Consider the following 14,038-nt stretch of genomic DNA (forward strand, 5'->3'; position numbering starts at 1 on the left):
CGCTTCGTTCTGCCATTATATTTTCAGAGTATGATGGTTGTTTTGTTATTTAAGGACAGAAACAAACGATGTTATTTATTTTAGCAGTCTTTTTAGGGAAATGAAGCGTCAAAGACAGTTTGTGAATAATAAAAGAAATATACTCCACAAAGTTTGGTTGAAGTTGTGTGCTCCTAGAAGAGGTTGTTTATGGAAGGTTAACACTGTCTTTCAGTCTCTTGCTTTATTCCCTGAAATTATTCCAGTATTTATTTCTCACATTTTTTTAATTCAGGGAGCCCCATTGAACTCTAAGAGTCATATTCCCTTCTACAGTTTTAAAATGAACACAATAATGTTCCTTGTAATTTTTGGTTTTGACACTTTTGTAGAAAAAGAAACTATATAGCAATAGTTTTATGCCTTATAATACTCATTTGAAATCTGAGAATATATGATTCAATCTCAGCATAGTATTGCCCTCATAAAGAAAAGTTTAGCAGTGAAGTCTTAAACATCATCTTACTTTAAAGGGCAACTTGAAGAGAACCCAACCCAGCACATACATACAGTTCTGCACCAGCCGTTATTCTCATATCATTTGTGCCTAAATTTCAAAATATAGAAAACTTTTCCTGTGTTCCCACTGTACAAGTACTGTGTTCTCCTTCTCTCTGCTCTCTTGTCAGTTTTAGAAGCTTCAATCTTAAAAGTACTCAGCTCAGTGCCTCACTACGTTTTCCCTAAATTTCAATTAAAAGCCCAGAGAAAGTGTGCTTCTTACTACTGTTGTGCAAATCACTGAATTAAAAACAACTTATCACAGGATGGGTTCCCTTTGTCTCATGCTTCAAAACATAGTCCATCACTGCGGGGAAGGCAAAATGGCAGGAGCAGGAGGCAACTGTTCACATCAGGCAACAGAAAGAAATGAACATCTGATCTCCACCTACTTTTCCGTTTATCCAGTGCTGGGTTCCCCAAACAATAAGATGGAGCCACCAAATTCAGATCTTGTGTTCTCAGTTAAATCTCTTTGTAAATGCTCTCAAAGGGATGGCTAAACATCTATCACCTGGCTTATTCTACATCCCCATAATGTCAACCATCACATATCCAGTGTTGTCAAGTTCACATCCAAATACGTCACTTTTAAATTATAACATTTCACCCCTGGCCCCTAAAGTCTCCTATTAATCTCATGATGCAATACACATTTAGTTTGTCTTCAAAGAGTGCCCCCAAAGTCTCAAGAGTTTCAAAAACAGAAGTTCAGATTCCCTTCAGAGCATTATGTAAGCGCTTAACTGTGAGTGCGTAATTTTAAAAAGCACAAGTTACATACTTCCAGTATATAGTCCTATAGAGTGAACTTTTCCAATCCAAAAGGCACAAACTGGAGCACAGTATACTGATATTTCACAGGGTGAAATCAACTCACATAATTCATTGTTGGGCACACAGTTTCTTGCAGAAATTTCCTGATCTCCTACCCGGCGACTCTTTTTCTGCCTACTCAGCATACTTCAGCTTTCTCTTGGACAAGTTCCATGCGATCCATGAGATTTTTCTCAGCGGCTGTCTCTTGGTTCTTGCAACCCCTGATACACACTTCATTGCCTCAGTACTCTCTGGTATCTTAGTGTAAACCTTTGTGAATCCCTCACTCTTTTATTTTATACCATGTGGATGAGGCTCCTAAGTTCTGCTGTTCTCTTGATTATATTTATTATCTGGTTCCTGTCTAGCACAGTTACTAGGGTCTCTGTGTACACTGGCGACTGATTCCTTGACAAAATTCCTCTAGGCAATTGTTTTCTAGCACAGAATCCCTTGAACAGAATCTTCAGTTCAACTTTTGTCTTTTCAAATAAATTTTCATTTTTTTATAAGTTGGAGCCCTACAGTGGTTTTGTCATCAAGGCAACTTATTTTTTTTTCTGCTGCAAAATGTGGAGTTTCTCATTTCTAATCTCTTTAACAATCACATTTTTTTTCCTCTTTAACTTCTTTGTCAGCAACTTTAGACCAGTTTATGCTCCTCGCTTGCTAAAACTGCACACTTTCCATATCTTCCTGCTCTGTTTGTTGATATTTTTCACTGCAGATATGGGTAAGAGCAGAGACTTGTAACAATGCCACAGCATGAAGCTATCACGTCTTGAAGTTCTATCCATTAAAAATACTACTCTGTTGGTTTTTACTTAGTGTTACTTCAAGTCCCTGAATACAAATAGAATAAAGTCAGAGTAGCTGCCAGCATGTAATATGAATGTCCCTTTTCAGCTCTTGATAAAATCCTTATTTCTTTCTGAAAGCTCTGGAAACTGGCCTTCAGTGTTTTCATATTTCCAAATTCCTACCAGAGTAGCCCATTAAGCTCTCTTTGTGGCATTCTAGATCAACTGTAGCCCATGGCCCCAAACTTTTCTCCATTCTTCCAGCAAATTAATTTCACAATTTGACAAACTGTAGGTTAGGTTTATGATTGTTACAACTCCACTTCTGGTTTTAAAAAAAATTTTTTTTTCTATTAGCTTTTTCCCTCATTGCCATAAATGAAGTGTGAGGAAGAATGACTTATTTTGATCCATGGCTTCAGGTCATCCATTCAAGTAGACAGAAACATGATGTAGATCGTCACTTTGTGGTCACGGTCAGGTAGCAGAGACAAATAGATGATGGCACTCCCATCGCTTTCTCCTTTTACACCTGTCTGCATCCCATGGAATAGTGCTGCCAACAGTTCTATGCCAGCCAAACACCTCTGGGTATGTCCTCATATAAATAACCATAGTTTTTGTCTCCCTGGGTATTTGTTAATTATGTCAAGCTGACAATTTAAAGTTAACCATTACAAGAAGTTAGGATGCTTTACATATAGACACAGAGTAAGTCTGATGTGTTTAAGAAGTTCTTCCACTCAGTTCTTTTCTTTTACCAATATTGTGAACCCATTAAAATTATTCTAGTGGAGTAGGGCAACAAAAGTAATTTGACAACATCAGTTTCATAAATGTGAGTAAAAATATGATACACTATTTGGTACAAGTGACTCCAGCATCTTCTGTGTGTGAACAGACGGACACGCCCCATTGCCTGATTTTACAGTTTTCAATAGATGATTCTCTCCCAAAACACATCACTTCATTCAGCCATATTGGACCAGTACCTGCAATAATCAGATACATCTGCATTAGTAAGTGTGGCTATGTGTTAATGATTGCATGAGACAAAGCAATTAAGTCATTCACTAATTAAATTCATAGTATTAATTACTCTTTATGTACAATTACTGAGAATATTAAATTGGCTTTTCTGCCTCAAAAAGCGGTATGTTTTGTAAGCTTGTAAACAATTGCACTGCAGATAATAATAGTTACAAACATCCCTGCAAAGTTCTATGAAAACCCATGTTAAAGGGTAATTGATTGTTTTTCTAGGGGTGCATTGGCTTTCATTGATAATCTAAAAATAAGGAACTCTTGGTAATGGTGGATCTGTGTAATGACATGATGATTGAAGTGTTTCTGGATGTTAGACTTTTGATGCACACCTAGAAATAAAAATATTGACAGGGAAAGAACTGTACAGCAGCAGCTTCATTTTTTTCCCCTATGCTTTTAGCTATTACTGTATTTCACTGAGCATTGTCTAACTTACCAAATATCCTATCTTTTAAAAATAAAACTACCATTATTGATTTATCAAAGAACTTGTAAAAGTAACCTATAAGGAAACTCTGGATTGAAAATAGTGTTGATTTTAGGCACAAGTAAATAAGAAAATGCCCAGGCTAAAACACATTTACTTCCTCTGAAGTCATTCACAGTTCATTATAATGAAGAACACTCAGTCACTGGTGGACTAAATACTAAATATTATTCTAATTAATAAACAGACTAATTAACAGACTAATTGAAGGTGAATTAAATAGACTAGTTAAAGAGTGTATTTTATCAATAAGAAAACAATTGCTTTTGAAAAGGAAGTTGGATTATAAAAATATAACTTAAAAAATAAGTGCTTGGAAATATTTTTCTGATATTTTCTGAAGAATTTTTATGACTGTGAATATTCTCCTTGCTTTTACCATTAATATATTTGAGAAAAGAAGCTTTAGGAAACTTTTAAAGTTGTGCTTACATCATTTTTGGTTGTCTATTGCAAACCTTCAGAAGAATTTTAAAGGTAGATGGTGAATCACTAGGAATGTGGCGTACAGAGTCAAGACGCTACTGGTAATGTTAAAATGAATACTGTGGATAACACTTGCTCTAAAACATAGATAAAGAATTCCTATTATAAACAAAAATACTTATTCCATTTGGCAAAGATAGCCTGGAAATCCTTGATATTTTAGAATCATCTCTGGGCATCTAAAATATAATCAATGTTAATGGCTGTAGGAAGACATACTTAGCAGGTTAAGTTGATTGTTGGACTGTGTTATCAAAACTCTTCAATTATACATCGTAAGCCACTGAAATACACACAACATCAGATCTATATTTTAGGGTTATATGTGAGAGTGGAAATTTAATGGAAAAATTTATAAGGGAGAAAGAAACTCCTTAAGATTTATTAATAGAAATTTTCTTTGAGTATTCATTTTTTATTTGTTCCTAGATGAGAACAGAATTTTTCATATATAACATAAATTGGTGTAGTCATTTAAGATTAAATAATTTTTGTCCCTACTAAAAAATATTGAAGCATTAGACACAATTTGGGTTTGCATTTTCAAGCTAATTATATTGTACTTTTTATGTACCCATAATTAAATTCTCAGAATCCAAAGATTTCCTTTTGCTTTTATTTGTTTGTTTTCTCCTTTTGTTTGATTTGAGGGCCTTGGGGATGTTAAATGCAAGTGACCTACTCTGGAGAAACACCTCTAGTTTTCAATGTTCCTATTACAAAAGAGCAAAGGACTTGGGGAAACACTCAAATATAAAAATAGTAATGATAAGTTGGGTTATTAAAACCTTTGTGAAATGTCTTCAACAGTATTGAGTTTTTGTGACTTAAATATTAAGGCATAAAGAAGTAATGTAAGGATATATAATATCATAGGCAGAAACCTTGACTAATACTTTTTAGTTCTCGAATTATTTATTATTTTGCTATTTCTAAATGTTTGTTTATGTACATTTTCTTTTCAGTACTTCAAATCTTAGAGAAAGTTCTGGAAAGCCCCAAAAGGGACTCAAGAAAAAATGCAGGCAAATAATAGCAATGTTTGTTCATTCTCATGCTATCATGGAATGAAGACAAGCAGAAGAATATTGACCAATCATATGCATTGTATGTAAATATAATTAAGCAGAGGTGAAACTGTAGAGAGGCCACAATCTTGTCATCCTTGTGGAAACAGTAGGATGGAAGGGCTCCTGGCCTCTGTTCCCAGGCTACTGCGATAGGTTTGTTCTGAATTATTTTGTAGCTCTGTCCATTTGGTCCCAATCTTATACTGTTTTTGTCATTCAGGGAAAAAGAATTGAGCATGAGAAGGACTCACTTGTTGTAGCTATTCCAGGAAAAAAAAAAAAAAGAAATTTCCTAGTCAACATGCTGGTATGTGAGCACAAATGGTTTAAGAAGCTGTGGCAGGGCAATTCATGGGAGCTAGCGTACAAGGCTGTTATGATGACAATGAAAACGTAAGCATATTCTTCAATGATTCTTATGTGACAGGACATACTAGTGGTTTGTTTGATTTGGTGCCTCATTGAATCATCCACTAATACTAAAAAATCATTAAATTTCATTTTGGTTCTATTCTTTTACTAACAGAACAGAAAACCATGCAGAAGTGGGAACTTTGCCCAAGTACACATAGAATCCCTATGTTATGTCTGCCTAGGGCTAATCAGTGTTTACTGCTTTCCTCTGTATTCTTAGATTTAATCATACCATGAATTTGTTTTGAGTGAAAAGAATCTAAATCCATACTCTCTTGGAATGACTTGCACCTAGGGGCTAATGTTCTAGGTAGATAAATTATTTGATGCCACCAATGTATTTGCAGAGTATATAGTTGCATCCATAACTTCTGGTTATTGTTCTAGGCCTTATACTGAGCACAGATACAGGTAATATAACTTAAGGCACTTTCAATGACTATATCTTTTGTAAATTGGAAAGGATTCAGTAACTGTGGGAACATTTTGAGTACTTGAAGATGATGTCTAAGGTATTTTCTCTATGGAATTCTACCAGCTCTCAACCTGTGGCTCACATACCGCTTGGGACTTTTGAAGGACCCCTTCACAGAGGTCATTAAAGATCATCTGAAAACAGATACATTTACATTAGGATTCACAACAGTAGCAAAATTACAGTTATGAAGTATCAACAAAAATAATTGTATGGTTCGAAATCACCACAACATGAGGAACTATATTAAAAGGTTGGCAGCATTAGGAAGGCCGAGAACCAGTCCTCTAGCCTTTAAAATACAGGCAATACCTCCATTTCAGAGGTGAATATACCCAGATTCAGAGAACACATTGCTACCTCAAAATAGCAGAGAGCAAAGCCAAACCAGAGCTTAAAAACACCAAAACCCAGTGATATTTACTTGCTACACAGAAGCTAAATAGAGGTAGGAAAATAATTTATAAATATTTGTTTTATTTTTGTATTAACATATTCAGAACTATTGCACCTAAGGGGAAATTTTATTTAATACATATCTTTCAGTTTATTTCAAATTGCTTTCTGCCTTTTAAAAAATTAATGCAAAGGTAGCATAGGATTCATAAAATTTTATCTTTATGCAAACCGAAAAGAATTAAGACGTAAATTTGTTTTTGTTTCTTTAGATAACAAAGTTGTTCAAGGAATTCTGCTGTTGCTGTGGTCACTGCTGGGTTCCTGTCTCTGATCCACTTTGTGTACTCATCAGAAACATATATAAATTTTTTTTGTGGAATTAAGTGCATATGCATTCTGACCAAATTATTACTCAGCTGGCGTAGCTATACTTATCTACCGATTGTCTGTCTATAGATCTGTCACCTACCTACTTCGTTGTCTATTTGTTATCTTCTTACCACACGTAGCTATGTATACATCTATACATTTGTTCCCCTTGTAATTTGAAAGCTTTTAGTGAAAATAAATAGCAGGGTTGTGAGTTTCTAAAAGCAAGTAAGAATGAATGTGTTATCTATGGTTTTTGTAGTTTTATGGTCCTAGCTTATATTGCAGGGGAGCTATATTTCCTCTTAACCTTGAAAGAAGAATGATATTAGGATTTCTTTGAGTGGCTTGGCTACCTTTAATCCTCAGATTAATCCCATTTTTAGAGGGAGGATGGTCGTCAGATTTCATATATTAATTGATGCATCATCTTTCAGCTGCTGAGTAGACGGGCTAGTTAGCCAAAAGATCACTGTTTTCCATGAGTATCTGAATGCATTTTAATTATATCTAGTTGTCCATGGGTAATATAAATCCGTATTACTTTTATACTTGTAGCTTTGAAGTGCATTGTGTAAGGATTTTGCTTTGAGAGAAAACAATGCTGTATTTTACCGAAACTGAACCACTTTTGGTATCAAAACAAAACATAAGATGTTGACCTGTGATTCAGAGTCTTGTTTTATGGTTCTGAAAGGCTACATATTTCCCATAATTTTTTTGTCATATATTGAATCAAAGGGCAGGGCTAACATGATTCTGAGATTCATTTTGGTTTTGGTATTCTATGACATTAAAGTTCTTAATTAAAATGTTATTTAGGGGGAAATTCTCATTAACAAAAACTTTAGAAGGATTCTGCCTCGTAGAAAAAGTCAACTATGGATCCCGGATTAAAACATGGACTTGGCGAAAAATCCTCACCTAGGCATCCTTACACTATGAGAAACTGCTTTTGTCTCTTGTATATATTTTCCAAGGCACCTACCTGTAATCATCCAAGGCAATCATATTGTAAACTAAATGATGGCAAAGTACATGTAGTTCTCTGCTTCTATAACTAAGAGAACAGACAGGGTAGACACCATGACCTCGTTCCTAATCCCCAACTTTAAACATTTATATTTGAAAACTTTTAAAAAATATACTTGTATTTGGGGGATAGTAAGTAGGTTTTTGCATCTTTTGGTGTAGGTATGCGTACATATGAGTGCTTGTGTATGTATATAAGTGTGATTGTATGTGGAGGCCTGAAGTCAACTCAGGTGTCATCCTTGATCATTCTTTATCTTATATTTTGAGACAGAGTCTCTCCTTGAACCTAGAGCTCATTGGTTTGGCAAAACTGAATCGCCAATGAACTCTAGAAATCTGCCGCCACTACTTGGATTCTCATGTAGGCACCGGAATATGAACTCAGGTTTCCATGGTTACTGGGTACGTGCTTACCAACAGCACCATATTGCCAGCCCCTACATTTACAGCTTTTGATGTAGAGGAACAACATTTTAGCGCTTGGGTTACGTTTCATTTATGTTGGGGATTATTTCTATAACTATTCATTAAAAGATAGTTCAAAGGCGCAGAGTTAATTTTTGGTTGCCACTTCTCTCCTTTTGCATTAAAAAAAAGAGTATCACTGGAAAATTAAATATGGAAAGTGGAAGCAGTTAATAATAATAATAAAAAAGACAAGATAGTTGTAGGGACCAAACAAAAGCCATTTTACACCAAGCCTCTGTCTTGCCCCCATAGTGAACTCCCTCCTTCCTCCATGTTCCCCAAGTTCTCGGAAAGCCCACAAAAGTATGCCTGGTAACATCTCCCTTACACCTGGATGCCAATTCATAAGGTGAAAAACCCACAATGTTACAGTAGATTAAAAAATTAAATAAGATTTCCCTTGCAGTTTGGCCCAAACCCCCTACCCTGTCATACCCTATCAGCGTTAAGGCCAACTTCTCTATAACCCCCTTACCCAATCAGGTAATACCAAGGTTCAGAAAGTCCCCCTTGCGGTTTTTGCCTTTGTAAACTCTGGACCCCAAGGAGATGGAGCCGCCACCTTCCTCCAGTTACTGGGGAACTGACTGTCCAAGCTCTGGAGCTTGTTCAATAAAAGACCCTGTGTATCTCGCATCTGACTGGTCTCTGGTGGTCTACAGCGGTCCCACGACTTGGGCATAACATAGTCCTCTGCAAATGATCAAGAGACAGTACTATGAGGAGAATTTTCTTTTTGTTCTAAAGTTTGGAGCTCAGCACCATTCACTTAGGAGAAAGTAAGCATCTATGTTTGTTTCAGCTCTTCCTTTCCTGAAAAGATTGCTGGAGATAACACCATTGTCCGATAAAGTCCATCCTTGTTTGTTACGGAGTGGACACTGAAACCAAGGTGGAAAAGCCTGAATAGGAAACAAGTTCTCTCTCCTACAATGACAAACACCAGAAGACTCTCAGCACTGCCTGAAATTAACTGGGTTTGTCTTCTCCGGGGTGGGAGTGGGGGTGGGGGTAGGGTAACGTGGGGGAGGGAGAACATTTCATTTTATACAAACAGCATTTGCAAATAAAAGAGCCTATTTAAAGGAGCATGAGTTAAGCTTTATTCCAATAAATCATTTTGCTTCCAGCTGCAAAACTAATTGTTCTTAAAGCTAACAAGGATTATCTCTGGTAAGCCAGGTTTGCTATTTTGAAACCAGAAAAAAGAGAATAAAAGATGAGAAAAAAAAAGTATGTGTGTTGGAGGAAACTGTATCCAGAAAACTACACTCTCTCTGAAATGGGGGAACTATACAAAGTGGATGAATTTTAACTTTTCTCTTTTCATTGTAGACAATATAAAATTAACTGGATTCTTGCCATTTTTCAAACAAGTAATAAATAAATAAAACTCACATGCATGTTTGTATTTTGCTCCCTACCTTTGATATATCTAGATTTTCTTTTTTGTTCTGCAGAGTTGTCTTTCCCCCATTGCCTGGGTGGAACTGTAAATTAAATGTGGAGAGGTGTTCTAACTGTACAATAGAACAACGAGTTCAAATATCTTACAAAAATAGTTGTTCGCTGTGACTAGTCCCAGAGCAGCTTACAAAGCAAGCCTGCCTCATATACTATTCCATGATATATAGACTATGACACTCAGATTTTAAAATGTTTCTCTTCAAAGCTAGTCATCTTTTTTATGAGCAATAGTAAGAAATAAGATCATGAGACAACAGATACAAGATATTAGATTATATGAGCTTATTAAGTGAGCATGGGGGAGAGAGAGAGAGAGAGATGAGTAAGGGGGTAAGAGAAGGAGGGGTGAGGTAGGTCTGTCCTTTTATATGCCGGGCAGGGCCATGCTCCTGTTGTAGGTAGGAAATGACGTCACAGGTAGACAATGACGTCACAGGTAGGCAGACTGAAGCAGAATCCTAACAATCTTGGTTCTCTTTGTCTCAGTACCCTAGCTCATCTTGCTTTACTATTTAAATTTTTTTTTCTCACTGTTCTTCAGTGGCTTGGTTGTGAGTTCTGGAGAACTGACGGAAGAATTGGGTGGGCACCAGGCAGTGTTGTCTGAGATCTCTTTCCACACATCTCATAATAAAAAATCACATTTACCTTTCTGACTCATGGTGACCAATGACATCACAGTGTGGTATAATGCCATTCTGACTCTACTCTACTGCCCAGTGAGTGGCAAATGTGCTCCTAGTTATCAAGTGTATACTGCTTATGTCACAGACCTCTGAATATGAGGCAGCACATCATCAGGTCTTTTAGTGGATGTTTTCCACATGCTAGTACTTTCAATGTCCACCCTCTGAAATTTGAAGCTCCTGGTTTTTCTAATTTGCTTCATAAAGCACTCACAAATGTGCAAGGAAAAGCAATGTGTGTGTGTTCATGATATGGATTTACTAGAAGAAGCTTTGAGAGAGTGTTCACAATTACCATACATCATACATGCAGAGTCTCTTCAAGTCAGACCTCTTAGAAAAAAACTCAGTTATGTCACAATAGGACACGCAAGAGATTTGCCATTAAGCAGCTGCATACATTTATCATTTCATTGATAACCCGCTCATCCTTATTGCTCTTTATCTTCCTAGTCAGTGGCACCACTTGCTTTGTCAACTCACCAAGTGAGCTTAAAGAAAATTTAAATTTAGGCTTTCAAGATGCATGCCAACTATTTATAATACTGTTTTTACATCTACTTTCTAGGATAGGTCAATTCAGAACTTTTATGCAGAACCTTTCTCCTTTGTTCTGCATGCTTCTGTACCTACATGATTTCCAAATGGTTATAAACTGCCTATTTTCAGGAATTTGGGGGACAGGTTGGAGGAGACGGAGGAAGGAGGGAGGAGAGACAGTGATGTTCATGCAGTCCTCATGGATGAAATTCATATATATATATATATATATATATATATATATATATATATATATATATATATATATATATATATAATCTCCTACTTTGATTTTTAAAGAAACAACCAGATTTTTAGATTACCTTGTCCAAAGTGAGCTCTCTTGTGCACAGCTAGAACATCTTTATATCCCAGGCTCCGGCAGACTACTTCTCCGGCACGTATATCCCAGTGATCATCACAGACTGTACCCCAGCGGCCTTGGCGGAAGACCTCCACTCTGCCCTCATGAGGTCCACTACCGCCAACCAGTCGAACCGTCTTAAGAGGAGCTGTAAAATAGGTAACCAAGAATGGTTATGTTCATATTGTTTATCATTATTATTATTATTGTTGTTGTTATTGTTATTGTTATTATTACTTGTCGGGGTTGTGGTCAAACCTGGCTACTTTTATTTGTTTTGTTATAAAGTGTTTTGATACATTTCTTCAATAAGTTAAGCTATTGGAATAAATATTAAACTTTTTTCGCCACCTATTGGCAAAGAGTTTAAGTGCAAGCATTTAGATTATCACTCACTGCAAAGATGAATTGACTTTATGCTTAAATATATTAGAACACTTCAAATAATTGTTCCAATGGTGATTTTATAGTTTTTTTTTTCACTTTATTTGGAAAATGTGCCACAGAGCATCATTGCTTTCCTGATTCACTAATGTGCAATTCAATGACAGTTTAGGACATCAAGAACAGATAGGTATCATACACTATAAACAAGACATTAGTTGTCAAATTGCTTATCCTAATCGAAGAATAGCAAGTAGTTATATTTAGAACTAGCAAGGACAGTATTTTCCCCCAAATGTTTACAATTTCTCATCCCTCTGCAGAAAAGGTGTCACTTTCTTCAATGGTGTAACTCTGATATATTGTCCATGTACCAATAAATAACCACCCTCCAACACATATATTTAGGCAACTAATTACAAATAGACTGGAAAGTAAGAGAGTGTCTGACTGGAAAAGTAGATGGTGAGACAAGGTAACAGGGGTGTGAAACACAACCACAACTCATTACATGTATAAACTGTCAAAGAATACAAAAGTTAAATTACTTAAACTAAACAATAACATCATCATCCCTTATAATCATAATAGCCAATGAAGAAGTATATTTAAATATATCCTTTCAATTAAAAGTTCCAGTAATACTAAATTATAAATCAAACCAAAGAGTTCTGGAGAGATGGCTCAGTGGTTAAGAGCACTTGTTTCTCTTCCAGGGGACCAGTGAATGATCCATTCTTAAGATCCACACAATGACTTATATCACGTATCAATGCAATTCCAAGTGATCTGCTGTCTTCGTCTGGCCTCCGTGGGAACAAGGAATACACATGTTGCACAGACATACATGCAGGCAAAACACACAAAATAAAAATAGCAGTTTTCTAGTGTCCAAATACAATTTTATGGTTTTGCTCTTTTGAATTTATTAAACTTAAAAGTATGCAGTGATATTTTCTCTTAGTTATGGTAAACGTGGTTGAAATGGTAATTCAACAACATATCAAGGAAGTTGAAACTTTTCTGTAACGTGACTAACTTAGTGGACTACACAGAGGCATAGCAGCTGGAGGTGGTGTGCCATGTAGATGGAGGTTATTACAATTATGCTCTTGGCTCTACAGAATTAATGGGGCCATGTGAAAACACAAATCTATTCCTCACTCGAGAAAAGATATAAATATTGTGTTCTGACAGGATCCAAACACTTATTTATTGAGAGAAATTCAGAAGTTACTCAATCATTTACAGCAAGCACCTAAGAAAATAAGAAACTATTCTAAGAACGATTGGTTGTGTAAAGTCTTCTGTATTAGAGCCTCATTGTGTTTAGTAGTGTTATGCCTCGGTATTTATTTTTACAAAGTTGAGTATATCCAAACACAATGTAATTTTATCATTCACTCTAGGAACAAATTGAAAATTCAAACATTTGATTATGCAAGATTCATTGCCCCCAACTTTGTGTACATAAGCATTCTCAAAGTCTTTCTACTCCACATATGTCCCTGATGAACCTTGCTTGCCCTGGAGCAGTGCCTCTCAATTTTTGATGAGCAGAAAATTTCCAAATGGTGGCCTTGCATTTAGTAGGGCTTGAGTGAAACCTGATGACCCCTGTGTACAACAGGTCCCAAGGTGTGTTGATGTTGCTGGACAAGCAACCATGTTTTGAGAAACGTGAAGTAGAAGATTATAGAGCATACTTAAGAAAGGATGCCTGTTGTAGTAGAAACAACCCTTCGTGGGACAATTGTATCATCCACTCCAGGTCCAGAGGACATCTCAGGAGACTAGGTGGCAGGGGTGTAAGAGGTGGAGGATGGGAAGGAGTACTGTCTTCTGGATATGATGCAGCCAAGGCAAGTATTAACACAGAATCTGTGACTACCTGCACTATACTGCTACACACACACACACACACACACACACACACACACACACACACAGTTGGAAACAAGAAAAGTTTAGTTAGAAGCAGAAAGGAGTGGTTAGAAATTGGAATGAGAGAAGAAAAGGTAGTGTTAGTATAAAGACTATATCTACACATTGCATACAATTAAGGCACTGTCAAAGATTTCAAGATTAAATTTAGAAGATAAGAAGCTCTCAATCCTTACATAATGTATTGGTTACAAGGAGAAAGATGGCATTGTACCAATGCATGACTATCATTTGGAGTATTTTT

At 36.2% G+C, this 14,038-nt stretch overlaps 1 protein-coding gene across 1 annotated transcript in view; it reads right to left on the reverse strand.

The window, feature by feature from the left end:
- Positions 1–2,913: 2,913 nt before the first annotated feature.
- The window catches only part of Msr1 (macrophage scavenger receptor 1), a 59,437-nt gene continuing 48,312 nt past the window's right edge, over positions 2,914–14,038 (reverse strand). Inside the window, exons 9-10 of the mRNA XM_051169530.1 lie at positions 11,426–11,614; positions 2,914–3,151 (exon numbers count right to left, since the gene is read on the reverse strand). Coding sequence (XP_051025487.1) covers positions 3,018–3,151; positions 11,426–11,614 — 323 coding nt within the window. The 3' untranslated portion in view covers positions 2,914–3,017. The remainder of the gene's footprint in view (positions 3,152–11,425; positions 11,615–14,038) is intronic.

This window comes from Acomys russatus, chromosome 27 (assembly GCF_903995435.1).
Source record: "Acomys russatus chromosome 27, mAcoRus1.1, whole genome shotgun sequence".
Lineage (NCBI taxonomy): Eukaryota > Metazoa > Chordata > Mammalia > Rodentia > Muridae > Acomys > Acomys russatus.